General features: G+C 33.5%; 2 protein-coding genes across 4 annotated transcripts in view; one reads left to right on the top strand and one right to left on the bottom strand.

Annotated features, from left to right (window-relative positions):
* The window catches only part of LOC113200259 (follistatin-related protein 5), a 737,045-nt gene that overhangs the window by 197,187 nt on the left and 519,387 nt on the right, over positions 1–20,471 (top strand). The gene's annotated exons all lie outside the window — the stretch shown is intronic.
* LOC113200260 (thioredoxin-dependent peroxide reductase, mitochondrial-like) lies at positions 9,157–15,958 on the bottom strand. Its single transcript, XM_026413624.2, is given in 5 exon segments — positions 9,157–9,751; positions 11,651–11,848; positions 12,590–12,691; positions 14,581–14,663; positions 15,902–15,958. Coding segments are annotated over 5 exon segments (1,035 nt in total).

The following is a 20,471-nucleotide window of genomic DNA, read 5'->3' as shown; positions in this document are numbered from 1 at the left end:
ATATATGGAGGTGCCAGACCATGTAATACTTTCTTCTAATTGTAAATAAACCTAAATTGCCAGGCATGTCTTCCAGCAATGTGAACTAGATAATAAAATAGATATTTCCTTATTTAAGATAATTAGGCAGGATATAAAATTATACAGAGAGTAGCAAATTTAAGCATGTATAAAAGATGACTTCTTTATATTTTGTTTCAATTTAAGACTTGTAGAGAATTTATCACTAATTTGAATATGACTGAAAGCCAGTGATGAGAAGAAGAACCACAATCAAAATAAGAAAAGTATTTAATAAACTAATAGGTTGACATAGTAATCTTTAAAAATAACTGAAAATGTTTTATTTATTTTTTTCTGTTTTTTTAAATTTTTATTTGTTTTGATTAGTTATACATGACAGTGCAATGATCTTGACATATCACACATTTGAATCAGATGGGATATAATTTCTCATTTCTCTGAGTGTACAGGTTGCAGAAGTACATTGGTCATGTGGTCACGTATATACCCACAGCAATAATAATGTCTATTTTATTCTGCTGTCTTTCCATTCCCTCCTTCCCCTCTCCAAAATGTTTTATTTTTTATTATGTGGTGAATTTGAAAATATTTCTTTAGCTTTGTAGATGAATGAAGATTCCAAATACACAGACATCATAGTTATGGAACAGTAGGAGATATCAACTTGGTTTATTGGAAAGTTCAAAATCGTAAGCACAGTAATATGGGGAGAAATAAAAGACATCGGACTATAGAACAGAGATACATTGTTAAGACCAAAAAGACCTAGAAATTAGACCTAGGAGGCTATGGTCTTACTGCAGTATTCAAACATAAACATATATGAAATTTCTAATTTTATAATTATATTTCTTATTAGGATAATTACCTTTAAGAAATATAGACTATATGTCATGTAGAGCTTAATTTTTAGACATATGGGAAAGTCAGGTAAGTTTCAAAGCTATCAATTAAAAGATGATTAAAATAATTTTTTAGGTGTAGAGATCTTGGCAAATATATATATATATATGCATTATTATAAATTATTATTAGGATTATTATAAATTACATTATTAGTATTTGAGAAACCATCACAATAGATTGACATTTCAGCTAAAAATTACATATTGGACTTAATTCTTGTGCAAATGACCTTAAAGTCACGAAACTGACTTACCAGAAGAGAATTTAGCATTTTCTGCTTATCCAGCTTGTACTACAATTCTTTTCAGGACTTTGTTTTTTTGAGTTCTGCTTTTCATCCAGTTTTTCTACCACACCAATGATAATAAAACCATTATTTTGGGTAGTTACATAATCTCCACTCTTTTCTTTAAGATGCTTAGTTTTACTGAAAAATAACACTACTTTGTATGTTGACACAATTAAAGATATTTGTATTATCCCTTTGGCTATGTAATTTTAATCTAGAGTCAACTATTTATCATCCTTGCACTAAAAATGGCTATTTCAAAATGTCATCCCTTTTAAGAAATGACTTATCTGTCACAGTAGGTACCGAAAAGCTAATCTCCTACTGAAAGAAAAGCATATAACATGGTGTTTAAAAGCATACCTAAGTTTTAAGGCTCATATATGTCACTCTCTTTCTCTGTATTTCAAGAACTTAGAATTGTTGATCATCTTTTTATTCATATTAATATGTGAAAATAAGATTTTCATAATGACTTTTATATTTCCTTGTCTATCAGAGACTGGGAAGAAGGTGAAGTGTTAATGGGAAGGTGAGAGGGTGGAAGGGAGGGTGGACATGATCAATTCATATTATGCAGGTACATAAATGTCAAAAAGAAATCCATTAATTTGTACATTTAATATGTGCTGAAAAAAAAAAGAGAATTCTCTTAACTGCTTACAAAGTCATTCTCAAAATTATCTTTTCTTATAACCATTCCTAACTACCTTTCTTCAATGGAAAGTTACCCTCTTTTCTTTAACTAATACTACATTACTCTGTAAATTGGCTTCCTATAGCTGCCCTTGCTCTGACACACACTATTTTCAAGTAAATCAGAGCAGCTAAATTCCTAATTCATAGCTTCTTTTCTATCCAGAGACTCCTTCTTCAAACTACTAAATATCAGCTGCCACTGTCTCAAGGACAGAGCCTTAACATACAGTGCAAAGCTATCTACTACCATCCTCTTTCAAATTCTCAAACAACATCTTCTAACAATCTCAGCCCCAATCTGCACACTAGGCAACATCTAATCAACCTGCCTATATATTAGCATCTTTGCTTTAAAATATCCTTTTATGCTTCTCTCAGACACATAGCTAACTCCTATCCAGTGCCGGCCTTTATTTTTAGATTGCCTTCTGGGATTCTTGTTAGATTCTAGGTCCTTTTTATTTATAATAGTGACAGAATGCTTTTGAGGTGATATTTTATTATTTTCCCATTAGCCTTTGTCCAATTCAAGCAGTGTATGACTCTATGGCTTTTTCTCCAGGGAAGAAGTGTAAGAGCATGGAAACCAAAATAAAGAAAGCCTGCAATTATCCTCAGCACCTAAGCTAGGGGGATTGAAAGGATTCAGGGGATAAACAAGTTTCTGGAGAAATTAGATTTGAGGTGGATTTAAACCACAGCTGTTGGAGAGGTGAGGCAGAGGGTAGGAAAAAAAAAAATATGAGAATAGAGAGAGTGGTTTGCATCCTATTTTTTTTCACACACAAAGAACTTATATGACCATGTGACTAGGAATCAGAGTTGTATCAAATAAGTTATGTGTTCCAAACCTGAGGACAATCTTTTTACCTATGCCTTGCTGTATCAAACAGCCCTACTTAACATTAGTTGAAACCCTCAAAAGAAAAAAAGAGCTTCAAAAAGAAGTAAAATTAAAATCTTAAAATTCACCTATACAAGAATATGGAAGGCTCAAGCTTCAGCTATAATTAGGAAATTAATCATCTTTCTTTGACCAACAGCATATACTTGAGGTTAGTTGCAGAAATTAGTAAAATAATCAGTTCTTTAATTCAACTATAGAAAGTTGGGGGACAGCGATTTGGCAATCATTGAGGCTTATGAAGCTGAGTTGTACTGGTTTATGAGATCCAATTGGGCATCTCTTTTTAAAATACAGATTCGGTGATGTCTTGGTTATAGCTTGAAATTGGATACTGTGGGAATATTTTACACCACAGAAACTGGCAAATGCTACAAACAGTCCCTTTTGTTGCACATTAATCATTAAATAACTGGTTCAGACTCAAGGTCAGAACAACTGAGACATTAAATGACCTTCCCAATAAATGACACTATGACAGCTATTCTAGATATGGCTCCTAACCCTGAAGTTGTTTCTAAAACATTAGGTATAAAGAAAAGCTTGAGTTAGAGTTTCCAGCCACATATCAGAATTCATACATTTTTAGAGGGGAAAATGAGATATCAGTTAATTTGTGTTCTGTGGAAATTCTTCCCCTTTCCTCTTGCTGAGCCACCAGGATGAAGAGAAATGTATCTGAGACTTTCACCGTTGCTGTAATCCACATGGTGGCTCTTTGACTTCAATTTATGTATTGGAATTTTCATAAGATTTTCTGTAAGCAATAATTTTCAAGTTTAAAGTATACACAACACACACACACACACCACAGACACACAATTCTTCTTACATCTCCAATAGTAATATTTAAAATTATAATTGAATGTTTCCATTAAGTATGCTGCAATTTTCAGTCATTTCAAAGTATCAACATTTGACATACGATCTGATCAAAGCAAACATTTCCTAATAAAAAGTCATTTTATAAATACTGAAAACCTGATTCTAATGGTTATATAGGCTGGGCTGTAGCTCAGTGGTAGAGTGTGCGCCTAGCATGCCCAGGGACCTGGGTTTTATCCCCAGCACCAATAAAATAATATAGGTACCTTTTAAAAAACTTATACAGAGGAAAAATACTAAAAATAACCAACACAATATGAAAGAAAAATTCAAAGTAGAAGAGTGAAATGATCATTGACTCTGATTATGGAGCTATAGTATTCAAGGCACTGCGTACCTGAGAAAGAATAGACAAAAAATACTAATTAAAAAAATACATAGAATACTAAAACATATCCATCAAGTTCAACAATTATCTTGTGAGAGAGGATATTGTGTTCTAAAACTGGTGTTGGAACATTGGACAACCACATGTAGGGGGGGAAAAAAGAGAAAACAAAAGAATCTAGACACAGATCTCATATCTTTCACAAAAATTAACTCAAATGGATTAAATTTAAAATCAATATAGATTTAATTTAAAATTCTAATTAGATCTAAGTTTAAATATAAAACTATAAAACTCTTAGAAGATAATATAGGGGAACGTTTGCATGGCCTTTCTATAATGATGACATGTTGGTTACAAAAATGGTAAAACGCATGATAGAAAAAATTAATAGCTTGGACGTCATTAAAATTCAAAAGTTTCTCTGCAAAAGACACTGTCAGAAGATTGAGAAGACAAGTGGTATATTAGCAGAACATATAAGGAAAAGAACTATATGATAAAGGACCCCAAATACCCAATGTCTTAAAAACTCTACAATGATAAAAAAAAGAGAAGGAAAGTTTGGTTAATCGGCTGGTGCCACTACAAATTGGTGTAACCACTCTGAAAAGCAGTATGAAGATTCCTTAGAAAACTTGGAATGGAACCATCATTTGAACCAGCTATTCCACTTCTCAGTCTATACCCACTTAAAATAAGCATACTATAGTGATACAGCCAAATCAATGTTTATAGCAACTCGATTCACAATAGCTAAACTGTGAAACCAACCTAGATGCCCTCAATAGATGAATGGATAAAGAAACTATAATATGTATACACAATGTAATATTACTCAGCATTAAAGAGAATGAAATTATGGCATTTCCAGATAAATGGATGGAATGGGAGAATATTATGCTAAGTGAAGTAAGCCAATCCCCAAACACCAAAGACTAAATGTTCTCTCTGATAGTAGACAGAAGAAATGAGTTGTGGTATTCTGTTGAATATAATATATTCTGTGAATATAATTAGCAATGATGCATTATGCAGCTCAAATTAGGAGATTTTAAATGTACTCCCCATAAAGAAATGATAAAAGGTCAAGGTGGTGGATATGCTAATTATCCTGAGTTAATCATTACCCAATGTAAACAGAAATCAAAATATCATAAATAGGAAAAGATGCTATATCAACAAAAAACATGAATTCAAAAATGTTCAAAAATCCTGAACACAAACCTCACCAAAGAAGATATAAGGATGTTAAATAATTATACAAAAAGGTTGCTTACCATTTTGTGCAAACATTTGCAAATTAAAACACCCAGATGCACTAATATGTATTTGTGCGGTGGAAGTACCATATACTAATGACACCAAATACTGGTTATTATGTAAAGCAAAAAGACTTCTCATTTATTGCTGGTGGAATTTCAAATCTGACATAGCCACTTTGGAAGAAAGTTAAACAGTTTCCTTGAAAACTGAATGTACTCTTACCATCTTATCTAATAGTACTATTCCTTGTTATTTTCCTAAATAAGTTAAAACTGTAAATCTACACAAAAATCTACATATCAGCATTCATAACAGTTTTATTTATAATGCAAACACTTGGAAGAAACCCAGATGTCCTTCAATGGATGAATGTAGAAATAAACTGTAGTAATACATGCAATGGGATAATAATCATCAGTGAAAGAAGAGATATGAAACCATCACTAAATATGAAGAAAGTTTAAATATCATTAAATAAAAAGTGAATTTCAGGAGACTACTTACTATATAATTTCAACTATGTCATATTTTGGAAAGACAAAACAATAGAGACATTTTAAAAAAAAACAGGGGTTTGCAAAGGGCTGTAGGGAACACAAGTAGAAATTTAGTGATTCTGACCATGGAAATGTACAAGGAAGTGTTCCTCTGGTGAGAAAACTCCCTGTTACCCACCCTTAGAATGCCCTGTAATCTCTCTCAAGATCTAATAATATAGCTAATTTATGTGCTTTGTCTAGCTGGTATGGCAATGCCCTGAGATGCCTCTGTGTTAGATCCTCATCAAGCTGCAACCTTGATTGCAGGCACATAGCTCCTGAGAATTAGAAGAACTTGTTTTTTTATGTAACTACAATGTTTCATCAAGCTCAGGTGCTCCTGGAGCTGCCTGCCTGGCAATGGACTTTCTTGAGAACTGCATACAGCTCCTAACATTGCATATTGTAACTGTGAAATTTAACTGCAGAATAAGCAACTTTACTGATACCTTAAACAATAATGTGGTTATGGTACTAATAACCTAATGTAACCTATTGATATAAATAAATGTGACCACTTGGACAAAGGAGCCACTCTGTCACCTTCCCTGCCTCTGCACCCTGTTTCCTTATTATTGAGATTCTTTACATAGGGATTAATAGGACAGAGTTAAGCTTATCAATGATGATGACTAATGATGTGGATTGTTGCTTCATGGATTATCAACAGACAACCTTGTTGCAGGATGCTGATGGTGAGGGTGGTCCTGTGTTCTCAATGGAACATAGATAGGCAATAAGAAAAATTATGGCTTATAGATAGGATTCAGAAGGAAAAATTAATAGTTAAGTGTAACTTTTGTAGGCTTTGTAATCAGGATTAAAAACTGAGTTGGGATTTGATCATCATCTATTACTGTTGTGCTATCATTACAGGAAATTTTCACATCATTTCTTCTTCAGTTGAGAACATAATTTTAAAAAAATCTGTTACCATGTTAATAACTGATTTCAAAGTCATCTAACTTCTTGAAATGTGACATCAAAAATTATCCACCTGGGGCTGGGGATGGGGCTCAGTGGTAGAGTACTTACCTCGCACATGTGAGGCACTGGGTTCGATCCTCAGCATCACATAAAAATAAATAAAAATATTGTGTTCAACTACAACTAAAAAAAATGTTAAAAAATTCACCTGGAAAACATTCATTGACATTGTACAGAAACTATAATTTGGGTGAATGCTATTTACCTGAATCTTTAGCTTTTTATGTATTTATCTTTCATTTTTACTTTAAAAAAATCATATTATAAAATTATATGAGGATCCAATGAACTGTGTATAATAAGATATGAAAGAGAAGTCCAGATCAGCTGAACTACAGATGATATGACTGCTCAAATGGATTGTTTTTCAGTAGTGATGCACAGAACAAACTTACAGCCTGGATGACTTGTTTTGACCAATTTCACAAAGTAGCAGCAGGAAACACAGATCCCAATCATTAAAGGTCATGAAAAGATCATATTGTGCTCAATCTTCTGTGAGCATTCCAGTGTTTACTTGAGTTGCCACTTGCCATGAAATCTGTGGGGCCTGGAAGCATTTTGTTAAAGTTTACAGTGTGCAACAAAAATTGTATTTTGGATTTACAATTTTTCCATATGTGGGTAACAAACTGTCACCAAATATTATGCATAATTTGAAATCAAAATGTATAATTAAACAAATGTGAACATGTTTTTCTTTTCCAAAATTATTTTTTCTCCTTTTGTTTAAGCTGAGAGAAGAAAAATTCTTATACAATGGATGCTCTTCAAAATTTTAGGGATGCTATTTGGAAATACACATTCTTCCAAAACCTCTCTAAGTATATTTCCAACAGATTTTTAAAAAATAGACCTGTGAATGCAGTTATTTATTTACTTCATTGATTTCTAGATAATATTGTACTAAGTCCATAATAATGATAATTTAAATAATTTAAATAAGTTAAATAATAATAAATAATAAAGTTTAAATAATAATTATCAAAAAAGTGTGAGTGCCATTTTCTAAAATTTTTCTAGAATATTGAACTAGTAATATTCTAGTTAGTTGAGGAAACTGAGGCCTGACATTTTAATTAATTTGCCAAAAATTTCATTTGTGTTTGCCATACTGACACTCCTAAAATGAAACAAGATCATCTTATGGAGAAAAAAAAACCTTTAGAAAATCTAAGTCAAAATAACTTCTCATTATATATAGCTGAGGCCATTTCTAGAATATATAAATTAGATAATTATACATATATAATGCAGATGAAGCATTCATGGTAAGCCTTCTAAAGAAAATTTATTCAGTGTACTTCCAGACATTACCTTTCATCTGATATTTTATTAAGCATCTTTAAATAAATGGGTTATTTTGATAAAATAAAATCTAAACATAATATGTTAGTTATCTCTTATTTACCACTAGAATATCAGGCTCAAAGAGATCATAGCCTGGCTGATATCAGATAGATATACAATGATAGGGCAAAGATTTAAATCTGTTCTATAAATCTCTTGTTCTTTTTAACATACTGAAGTTCACATACTCACATTTTATGTTTGCTCTTTTTTAATATTTTCAAATGTTATTTATTATGATACATTTTACACTGGGCACTACAAGAAAGCAAATAATTACAATAATTTCAAAAAAATTCCTGAATTTAATAATTCAATATATATCCTTTACAATTACACCTCATGGATATAGATATAGGAATAACACTGGGCATGTGGCTTAGTGGTAAAGCACCTGCCTGTCATGCGTGAGCTGCTGGATTTGATCCCCAGCACTACCAAAAACAAAAACAAAAATAAACAAACAAAACAAATAAATCTAGATATCAATTCAGCTAAAGAGTAAAATAACTATGTACATGGTAAATATAGGGATTGTACATGATCAGTTAATTCACTCTGCTGTTATTTTTTTAAATAATGTGATTCATATTTCTTTCTATTACTTACACATACATTTTGAGAGTTAACTTGGACTGCTGAGATTAATAATGTAAAACTATGATCTATGTTTCCTTATTAAAAAGCAGTTTAATATGAAGAAATTCAAGAAGAAATTTTCAGGATCTTTGATCAGAGACTCTCAGTGCTTGTTATACTACTTATGTACAGACAAAGATTCAAGTAAGGCTAAGAAACTATATTTCCTTTATACACTGAAGATATGATCTAAGAAACAGAGAACCAGGCCTTTTATGGAAACTTCCTACCCATCACGATGTTCTTAATGAATCCTGACATTAGCAATTACTGTTAGAATATCTTAGCCAGTGTTACAGAAACAAAACATTTAGAGTAAAATGTATAGATACAAGCTTAATTAGACTTGCCTTTTATATATAATTATTTTTAAATGCTTAAAAGTTTCCAGCTGTAGTTCTTTTCTGACATGAGAAGCTGCAGGGGCACAGGGGATTATCTGTGGACTTATCTTCTCGAAGTACTCTTTGGAAGCTGTTGGAGTTGTATTGATTATAGGGGAGTCTTGTGTCCAGTTTGCTGGGCAGACTTCTCCATGAGTTTCCACAAACTGGAATGCCTTCACTAGACAGAGGTTCTCTTCCATGCTCTGGCCTACAGGCAGATCTTTGTTACTCAGATGCTTGATGACTCCATGGGAGTCAATTATGAATAGACCTCTGAGTGCAAGACCAGCACTTTCAAAAAGCACACTGTAGTCTCAAGAAATTTGTTAGGTTAAATCCGAAAAGAGTGCAATGTTCATATGGCACAAACAGTAGAGCTTCCGCTGCATATCCATCAAGGCAAGGTGGCTCTGGTGGGAGTACACAGAAACTGCAACCACTTCACAGTTCACATTGTGAAACTCATTGGCTTTGACACTGAAAGCAAAGACTTCTGTAGGGCACAGGAAGGTGAATTCCACAGGGTAGAAGAAAAGCACCAAGTATTTCCTGTTAAAGTCATCAAGGCTGGGCTGGATCCAAGCAAGGTGTTGAGTCAGAAGAAGGTAGCATTCTGTGTAGCTCTGTTACCCAGGTCTCGACTAGGGGGAATAATGCTTTGCCGACAGTGATAGAGGACCCTCCACAGCTGATCCTGCGCAGGAATCACGGCCTCCATGCTGTGTGAGGCCCCAGACCTCAGCATTAGAAAAGGACTCCCAATTACTGACTACTCACCCAGGCAGGTCTCCTGGGTTCCTTAGTGGGACCATTGGCATCAGCATGGGTGCAGAATTCCCAGATGCTGCTCCTACCAAGGACACTCAGCCTCCACCCTCGCACAGGAACTCCAGCTATTACTCCTGTATGGACCCCCATCTACCAACTTGGGGCTCCCCAGGTCACCTCCATCTTGAGACTCTGCAGCTACTGCCGAAGTTCCTTAACCTGCCGTAGGGGCATCACAGGCTCTGAAGAAAGCCAAGAGCCACAACACTCATGTCACAGAGCTCATCTCTGAACACATTGCACAATGCCATCACGTGGTTGCCCCCATCCGAATGGACACCTCATCACTGAAAGCAGCTGCCTCAATCTCTATCACCATCTTTAGTTGGGGCAACTACCAGTTTGGAACAGTAGATAGCCAGGTACCCATAGTTTTCTAATTCCCCCCAAGCCCCAGCAGATGCTAACTTGGCAGAGTGACTGCCCTCCACAATTCAAAATGGCCCTCCACAACAGGTGCACAGCCACCAGAATGCAACACACAAGACCCATGGAGAGAAAGATTCCTGATTAGCAAGTAGAAAGTGACAGGGTGAGGGAGAAACATTTTAGAGACTAATTCAGAGGTAAGAAACTATGAGGTCTACAGATGAGATGATGAGATTAAGACCCAGCACCCACATCACAGGAGCAGACCCCAAAGGAGATCTTGAGGTGCAATCTCCCAATGGGATAGACAGGTGCCATACCCACTTCCCGGGACCCTGCATTCAAGACCTACCTTTACACCCTGGTAACCTTGAACGTCCTGAGGGTCGAGATGCCAACTAAGAACAGACAACCCCACCTATTTGATGAGAAGGGAAGTAGGAAAGATATTGATCTCCAATCAAAACAATCTTTGTTTCTTCTTTTGAGATTTTTTTTCATTCTTTTCCCTCTTTATTCTCTCTCCCTCATATCCCCCAACATATGTGAAACCAAGCACTTTGCATAAATTAGGCTAGTGAGAACTGAGACGATTGAATAGTATATTACAGTGTCGTATTTTTTTTGTTTTTCCTCTCCAATTTTTACTATTTTAACATTTTTAAAATTTTTTTCTTCATATATATATATGTGTGTGTGTTTTATGTATTCTACTATCATCCCTCTTATTGTCTACCCAAAATTACTACATCTCTATTCTCCTGATACTAACCACCTTCTTGAGATTTCTCTTTCACACTTCCTAAAATATCATACTCATCTCATACCTCCTCAGCATATCTTCCTATACCTCACTCCTAGTTATTTGTCCACCATCAGAAACTGTAAGCCCTTTTACAAACCTACTGATTATATTGTAGACAGTAATTAAATTCGCCATTTCTGTACTTTGTGACCAAACTGTAAATGTCTTAATAACAACTATTTGTTTTTAGGTGGTATTTTGTTTATATTGGGATCTGTTAATATTATTCTTCCGCTCAATGAAGAGGTACTGGAACCCTGCAGAGGCGTGATAAGCCTATGGGTAGAAGCGGTAATGCCTCTGATCCACAGAGCTAGATAGGAAGACACATGAGCAATATGAAAAGACAAGGAAAGAAAGTGCCTCAAACAAATCAAGATACCACATTATTAGAATCTATGGCCAGCACAGCAGATGAAATGACAGAGAAGGAGTTCAGTATGTACATAATTAAAATGTTCTGTGAATTAAAGTCATCAAGGCTTAGCTCTTTGAACTCTCCTTTGGCAACAGCTGTACCTTTAAAAAAGGGTGTGTGCTGAGTGGCAGCAGGAGCATGGTAGGAGGAACTGGTACTAAAAGTCAATTTTGTATGAGAAGAGCCAGAATACTGTATGTTTGTCAAGTGTATAGAAGCAACAGGCCTATTGCCAGCAGCACTATTAATAATTACTTGGCGGTGGATTGTCTTTAAATGCAATTGTATATTTGATCATACCAATCATCACATATAAACAATTAATGCAAAAAGTGTTGGGTTGCTGGAGAAGCCCAACTAGTATTTAATTCATACTAATTAACACTACAAGCAAATCACACAATCCTAGGGCAATTAAACACTACACACAAATCATACAACCCTAGGGCTACTCAAGCCTCCAAATACCTCTGATGCTATGCGACTTTTCTTAGCCAAAGAGCAGACATTGTTGTTGTCCAGTGGTTCTCTCCAGCAGAGTGCTGGACATCAGGAAATGGTGGAATCCATTTGGGGATGGACAGCAAAGCAGGCAGTCTCACTGATGTCTTTGAGCAGGCTCATTGTTGTGGCAGGACGAGTGATTTAAATATAGTTCCAAGTTGGTGGGTGTACCTTGGTGATTGGTGGTTATATTTATTAAGTCAATGACCATTGCTTCTGTCCAGTGAGATGATGTAATCTTAACAGGACATGTACTTTGCACACATCCATGCAGCTGTGCTCCCTATCGATTGTAACCAGTCATTGTTAAGTGTGCCTATGGCTAGTGTCCCTTACAGCTCCTTATCAATTGCAACCAGATGTGACTAAGCAAGCATGCAGATGGCTGCTATTCCTTATGGCCAGCAACTTACTTAGTCCCAGCATGTCCTAACATGTCTGTGGCAAACACTCTTTATGAGGCCTAAGGACAGCAGAGAAAGAAATGTCCCAAGAAATGGCGCTCATATGTCCAGCAATGGAGGTCATCATCTCCAGTGCATAGGGGAACTGCAGGGTGGGCGGCCTAGATTTTATATTTGAACATAATACATTTTCAGGAAAGAACACCTCAAATAACTTGACACTATAAATTAAATTATGTTTATATTCCACAATAACAATTAAAGGTAGTTAGCTAATCAGAACCTGATTTCTCCTTCTTCCAGCTATTATCCTTCTAAATGTAGTATCAGTCTTTATTCCAAGGGTTGTTTTATCAACAAATCAGCCTTCTGAACTGGCATTCTGTGAGAACAAACTCAACTGTGATGTGATACAATGTCTTCAAGGTTTTACCTGCTGTTATTCATATCAATCTACTTCATGCCCTCAAATACACTTCTACATCCTTCTCTCTCTATTTGGGCATGCTGATGTTCTTTCTCATTTCCTTTGCAAGCCTTTTGAAGAAGTTGTCAAAGACCTCTCTTTTTATGTATCCCATAGCAACTAATATAGCACCTTACCCATTAAAACAGTTTTATTTTTAACAGTTTACTTCCATTTAGATCCACTGAATGTTAAGTACCTGATCAAATTTATCTTCTATATACATAGATTTAGATGACAGATATAAATATAGATATGCTTTAAAGACAATTGCTTTGTGACTGAGAATTTGTAAAGACCATCTTTAGAATAATGTAGAATTATTTTACTTTTTGATTTTATGCTTTTAATCACTTAATGTTTCAGCTTTGTTTGAAATTGGTTTGAGCAATTTTTGTAATGCTTGGAAGGCACAGAAATTTTAAGCTGATGTACTTATTAAATGCATAGCCCATTTTTGGAAAAAAATGCTATTTTATCAAGCTGTAAAATGGCAGACTATAAGTTCTTGATTAAAATTCATTTAGTATGCTATCTGACTGAATGTACTTTAAAAAAAATCTTTGACATGTTGATCAGATTAAATTGATTTAATCTCAGCTGAAACTTAAGTTCAGCATTAGTCATGGTTAATTAGTGTCAGAAAGGATATGTTCTAGCTATTCATTTACATAATATGAGATTTCTTTTTGGTGGAATATGAATTAATTAAATTTCCTTTAATTGTAGCAGCTATATGCAACACACAGCTTCTAGCTTATGTAAAATTCTTAATTAACTTCTACATTATAACCAATATCTTAATACAGACCTCTCAACTAGAGTACAGGATTTTTAAGGAAGAATTTAAGAGAAGAAAAATTTTAAAAAAATGAAAAATTCACACCAACATAGAAATAGTGGATGATATAGAATTTATAGTAGAGCATTTCTACAAAGTCAGGGAAACTGTACTGATTCAGAAAGCTACCTTAATTTCTGACTAAAATGTAAAATGACCAGATTCTCTCAATAAATCTGAGTTTATTCCTTCATAATAAGAGAAAAAATAAAACACTCTCTTGGCAAATATTAACCTGTTTCTTTAAAATAATAAGAAATGTAAGAAATACAATTATAGAAAATATCTGTGAGTCAAATTTCTGTGTTTAAATGGCAGTAGCATTTTTGATTCTGTAAACATTACATTGACAATTTGCTGAAGTACTGCTTTAAGAACAAAAAAAATATTTTGTACATTCAAATCAATTCTTATATTCTAGTCAGAGTTGCCTAGAAATTTTGGACCTTCCTTTTTTATGTAGTATAATTGATAAAAGAAAAATTTAAGTCCAATTAAATGCATTCTTTATTATTTGGGCAAAGAACAATCCATGAATTGGGCTGCACTCAAAATGATGTTCAGAGAGTTTGGTCTATCAATATTAATGATGATTTTTTTTTAAAACCAGGAATTGAACCCAGGGTTGATTAACCACTTACCCACACCCCCAGCCCCCCCTTTTTTTTAATTAAAATTTTGAAATAGGGTCTCCCTAAGTTGCTTAGGGCCTGGCTAAATTGCTAAAACTGGTTTGAACTTGCCATTCTCCTGTGTCAGCGTCTGGAGCTGCTGGAATTACAGGGGTGTTCCACCACACTAGCAGCAATGAGTTTTCATAGGCCAACTGCAAAAACAAGGTAGAGAGATTCTTTGATTGGCTACAGTGAGAAATGTATTTTATTTGGGCATGATATTAGGATGCATTTGTCTTAATTGGACATAGTTTGATCTGTTGGGTGTTTCTGATTTGCTGAAGCTTGCCTGTATATAATTGGCTGAAATCTAACATTTGTTTCAAAAAAATGTACTCATGATTTGGTTTTGGCTAATTCATGTACCAAATTAGGTTGCATTTTGTTACTTAGGCTCATGAAGTATGGAGACAATCTCAGGTTATTGGCCCCCTGCTAATTTAATTTAACATATTGAACTTTACAAAGTTAAAGGGAACCAAATAAAAACTTGTTCTATACCATATCAATAAAATTAATCACTGTGGTAATTTTTCTATACCTTTTTCCTAAGACTTCCAAAGATTTGCATTATTATGCTTGTTTTGATCACAGCATTGTTTTTTTTTTATCTTTGCCACTTAAAAGCATTTCATAATTATTTAGCTAGTCTTTTTCTTAGTCTTCTGTTTATTTTGGTTAAAAATTAAGATTATAATTTATAATTATCAGTGGCCCTAAAATGTGGTACCAGAAGTAGCAGTATCTCTATCACCTAGGGCCATGTTGGAAATATACACTCTGGACTGCACCACAGATCTGACTGATAAGAAACTCTAGGGTGGGGTGTGTTGATTGGTGTTTTGTTAACATCTTTTCACTATTCTAATTCATGCCAAGGTTCAGGGACTACTGATTTAATTATGTTTTTCCAAATTTATTACACATTTAAATGAGGTATTATTAGTTAATTAAAATAATAATAAAGGTATTCAATAAATTATATTTTTATTTCAAATTTTATGGAATGCTTCACAAAAAATAGAATATTATATTAAAAATGCAAATATTTAAAAAATGTTTTCTAGAATTATTCTGATTTTCACTTTAAATTTGCTTTTTTAAAAACCATGCTACAAATGATGTTGGCCTTTCCCATGTAATTTTAATTTTGCTAATTTAAATTTGATTTGGAGAGAGATCGAGATGTTGGAGTAGAGGTAGGTAACAAATCTCAATTTATCAACACTTTTGAATTAAAGCAGTGAAATAATAGCATATTAGAGAGGAGGGTGACCGAGAGAATAGACGGAACAAAATATTATACTATCAGAGACTTGGAGGTACTTGGAAATTTGTGTTGCTGGAATAGAAAACAGAAAAGAGTTTGGGGAATTTCTCTGAAGTATACCCTCTGAGTAGTCTGTGTAATGAGACTGCTGTAACTGCTGTAACAAGCTTTCGCCATGTCCCTAACCACTGACAATAGTACTAGGATAGAGCAGACCAGAAAGTAGAATACTGAGAGGAAGAGTGTGGCACCTTGGTAGTAGAGCACAATTCTGATGTGGGACACTGTTTCATAATAATGTTTCATGCCTCTGCTGTGAGCCATTATTTCATGACCCAGCTAATGCTCCAACATGTGCACTAGCTGAACGTCCCAGACACAGGATCATATGAAGTGCCCCTGCTGTAGGCCATCACCATATACTCCAATTATAAAATGCCTTGTGCCTGTTCAGCCTGACTGGCATGTCTCTATTGTGGATTGTCATACACTCTGCAACCCGAAATCTACCCAGACAGGCTCACATATGTCTTCATAGTTCTTCCCAGAAATTTTATAGGCAGCCACAAAAGACTTCTTACCAACTAGGGAGAGATTTGATTGATAGACCTCAGATAATTAGGGCATTTCCTTTGACCCTCAAAATCACTCTTAGGATCCTGGACACACCAAGAAATGACAAGAGCAACGTAGATTCTCACCAGGGAACTTAACCTGCTTAGATGTTAAGACACAAGTTCAGCACAGTTTCTGAAATAGCAAGCTAACCTAGGGGACAGAACTTAAATATACAGCTCTCCAATCCAGCTTGGAAATGGCTGGTGTGGTTGCTATCTGCATACCCAGAGAAACACAGAAAACAAACTAAGGAGATATGAGTATTTACTGTGTATTGCAAAACCTGGTGTATTGCAAATATGGAATACTCAATAAAAAATACATCTCTACATTCCAAATGGTACAGCAAGGAATAGTTTAAAAGTTCAGCAAGAAATAGTTTAAAAGTAGTGATATATATATATTTAAACTGGTATTTTCTTCTGTGTTGATTTGGCAGTTTTGCCCATCATTTGATACTGCATATACTATTCCAATTTTATGCATTTTTAATATCTTAATAAATTAATTGGATTTTTCTTTTCTTTTTTTCCTTAGGCTCACTTTTAGGCTCTCTCCTGTTTTGCCTTTTTTTCTTCCTGCATTATCTACTTTTTTCTCTTGTCCCCTACAACTTTTTCCTTGACACTTCTTTTTTATTTCTTTTTATGTACTATATATTTTAACAGTTATTGTACTTCCTTTAATACCTAATTTTCCAGCCCTCTCTAAAGCATTACTTCCTTTTCAATTTCAGACTTGAGAGTGGTAAAGATTAACAATAAGTTTTTTATGGTTTGTTTTTATGCTATTTATTCTGAAGTGGTTGCAGTTAGTGATTATTATTATCTCCTCTAACTGTGATAATTCTGGGAATTAATCATAGTACCAGAATCATGTTGAGTGTTTTGACATAGAGATATATCTTCAGTCTGGTGCACATAGTAAAGAAAACAGCAGCTCATAAAAGAACATCACAAAATAATAAAGGATATAGCCATCCTAACAGGTATGCAAATATCAACATAGAAATATAGGAAACATGAAAAAACAATGTCATAAGACACATCCAAACATCCTTAATACTCCAATAACTAAACCCAGGAATATCAAAGTAGAGGAAATAATGTAAAATGAATTTAAAAAGTTAATTTTTAAAATTACAAATGAACTAAAATAAGAAGTAAGAAATAGACTAAGGAAGAAAGTGGAGAATATAAAAGAAAATTTCAATAAAGAGATTTTTTTTTTAAAATACGAGCAGAAATTTTGAGAGAATTGCCAACTCACTTATCAAAGCACATCAATGTGAATGACAGTAGATTTCTTAACAGAGCTCTAAAAGTCCAGAAGGCACAAAATAATCTATTTCAAGTCCTAAAAGAAATAGTTGCCAACCTCATTTACTGTACCCAATAAAGTTATCCTTAAGAATCAAAGAAGGAATAAAACCCTTTCAAAATAAACATAATCCAAAGGAATTCATGAAAACAAAGCCAGCACTGCAAAGTATACTGAAAGAAATCATGTACACTAAAGAGAAAGATAAAAATACTTAAGAGAGACCATGGTAAAGAATAAATCAAATTAGAAGAATAATTAAGCAAATAAGAACTCGGACTTCTTCAAAAAATGTAGATACAACAAAATGGCAGGAAATAACATACCTATATATAATAACACTGAATGTAAATGGTCTTAATTTTCCAATTAAAAAATCTAAATTAGCAGATTGGATTTTCAAAATCCAAAATCAATTGTTAGTTGTTTCCAAGAAATATACCTCAAAGCAAAGACATTCACAAACACAATGTAAGAGAAAAGAAAATGACATGCCCTGCAAATAGAATCCAAAAACAAATAGGATGAATCACTTTCATATCAGTAAAGCATAATTTGAACTCAAATTAGTAAGAATAAGGGCTGAGGTTGTGACTCTGTGGTATTGTCCTTGCCTTGCATGTATGAGACACTGTGTTTGATCCTCAGCACCACATAAAAAAATAAATAAATGAATAAGCAAATAAAATGAAGGTAAAAAATAGTTGAAAAAATTGTAAGAAGGGACAAAGAAAATTGTTCAATATTGGTAGAGAACAATCCAACAAAAAGATGTAGATGTTTATACTCCAAATGTTGGTGCACTAAATTATATAAAACAAATATTACTAGATATAGATGGATTGATAAAACCCAATGTAACACTTCTGTATACCAATATCATTAACAGATCATCCAGGTAAAAAGTCAACAAAGACACATCAAATTTAATCTACACAATAGATCAATTAGACTTAACAGACATCTACAGAATATTTTATCCAATAACAACTAAATAAACATTCTTTTCATTTTCTCCTGGGCATTACTACAAATTGATCATAAGATTAGTTCATAAAACAACTATTAGAAGATACAAAATATCTTGCATTATTTTCAACCACAATGTAAATAAATTAGAAATGAACATCAACAACAAAACTACTGAAATTGTATAAATACATAGACTGAACAACACACCTTTGATCAATAAGTAGAACATTGAAGAAATTAAGAGCAATTTAAAAACTCTTAGAATCAAATGGAAATGGAAACACATCATTCCAGAATATCTGGGAACAGGGAAGGCAATTCTAAGAGAGAACTTTAGATCTGTGAGTGCCTATATGAAAGAAAGAAAGAGAGAAAGAAAGAGAAAAAGAAAGAAGCAAAGAAAGAATGAATGAATCTCAAACAAACAGCCTAGTGGTAGATCATAAGATCTTGCAAAAGCAAAAACAAACCAATTCAAAACCTAGTAAAAGAAAGAAGTTTTAAAAATTATAACCTTAAATTAAAAAAATAGAAACAAATGAATAATACAAAGGATAAATGAAGCAAAGAGTTGGTTCTTTGAAAAAATAAATAATAATTGAAACCTTTTATCCATACTAACAAAAGAAAGAGTAACACAACTCAAAATAATAAAATAATCACTAATGGGATATTTTAATAAATTATTAAATATAGAAAAAATGGGCAAATTTCTAGGCACATACAAGCTACCAAAACTGATCTAAGATGATACAGAAAACCTTAACAGACCTGTAATGAAGGATCAGATGGTTTCATAGCAAAATTTATCAGATATATAAAGAAGAACTCATACAAGTACTCATCAATTTATTCTGGAAAATTGATAGGGAGAGAAAACTTCAGAAGAGATTCAATGAAGTGTTTATCACTGTGATACCAAAACTGGATAATTATCCTTCAATGAAAGAAAATTACAGACCAAAAATCATTGATGAACATAGCTGCAAGCATGCTCAATAAAAATAGCAAATTGAATTCAACCATACACTAAGGCCATATACCATGATCTTGTTGGTTTTATTCCTGGAATACAAGAATCATTTAATATTCACAAATAAATAAAAGTAATACACCACATAGGTAGAATCAAAGATAAAAATCTCATGATAACTTACTCCAGTGTAAATAGAAAGCATCAACACTACAAATTCCCACCAGGTTCAGTGGCATACCCCTATGCTCTGAACCACTCCGGAGCTGAAGCAGGAGGATTGAAAGTTGAAGGCCAGCCTCCGTAATTTAGCAAGAAACTTAGAACTTATCAAGATCCTGTCTCAAAAATAAAATAAAAAGGGCTCCATAGTACCATAAAAATATAAAAGAAAAAATTAAGAATAAATATTTGAGAGAGTGCTAGGCAAAACAAACCCTTTTACACTTTTGGTGGGGATATAATTTAATTCAACATATTATATAAAAATTGGTATGGGAGGTTCCTTAAAAAAGTTAAAAGTATACTTATGATATGATACACCTCTTCCTGATATTTATCCAGAAGAATTATAGTCAACACACTTTATAGATACATACATACCTGTGTTTATTGAGCAAAATTCACAATATCCAAGTTATAAAATCAGCCTACAAATGAGTAGATAAAGAATATATGGTGTATATACACAATAGAGTTTTATTCAGCTATATAGAAAAACAAAATTATGCCATTTGCAAGAAAATGCATGGGACTGGAGATTATAATTTTGAGTGAAATAAGTTAGACTCAGAAAATTATCATGTT

This window comes from Urocitellus parryii, chromosome 10, assembly GCF_045843805.1.
Source record: "Urocitellus parryii isolate mUroPar1 chromosome 10, mUroPar1.hap1, whole genome shotgun sequence".
NCBI lineage: Eukaryota > Metazoa > Chordata > Mammalia > Rodentia > Sciuridae > Urocitellus > Urocitellus parryii.
The sequence above is the reverse complement of the archived record's forward strand: the minus strand, read 5'-3'. Positions and strand labels throughout refer to the sequence as shown.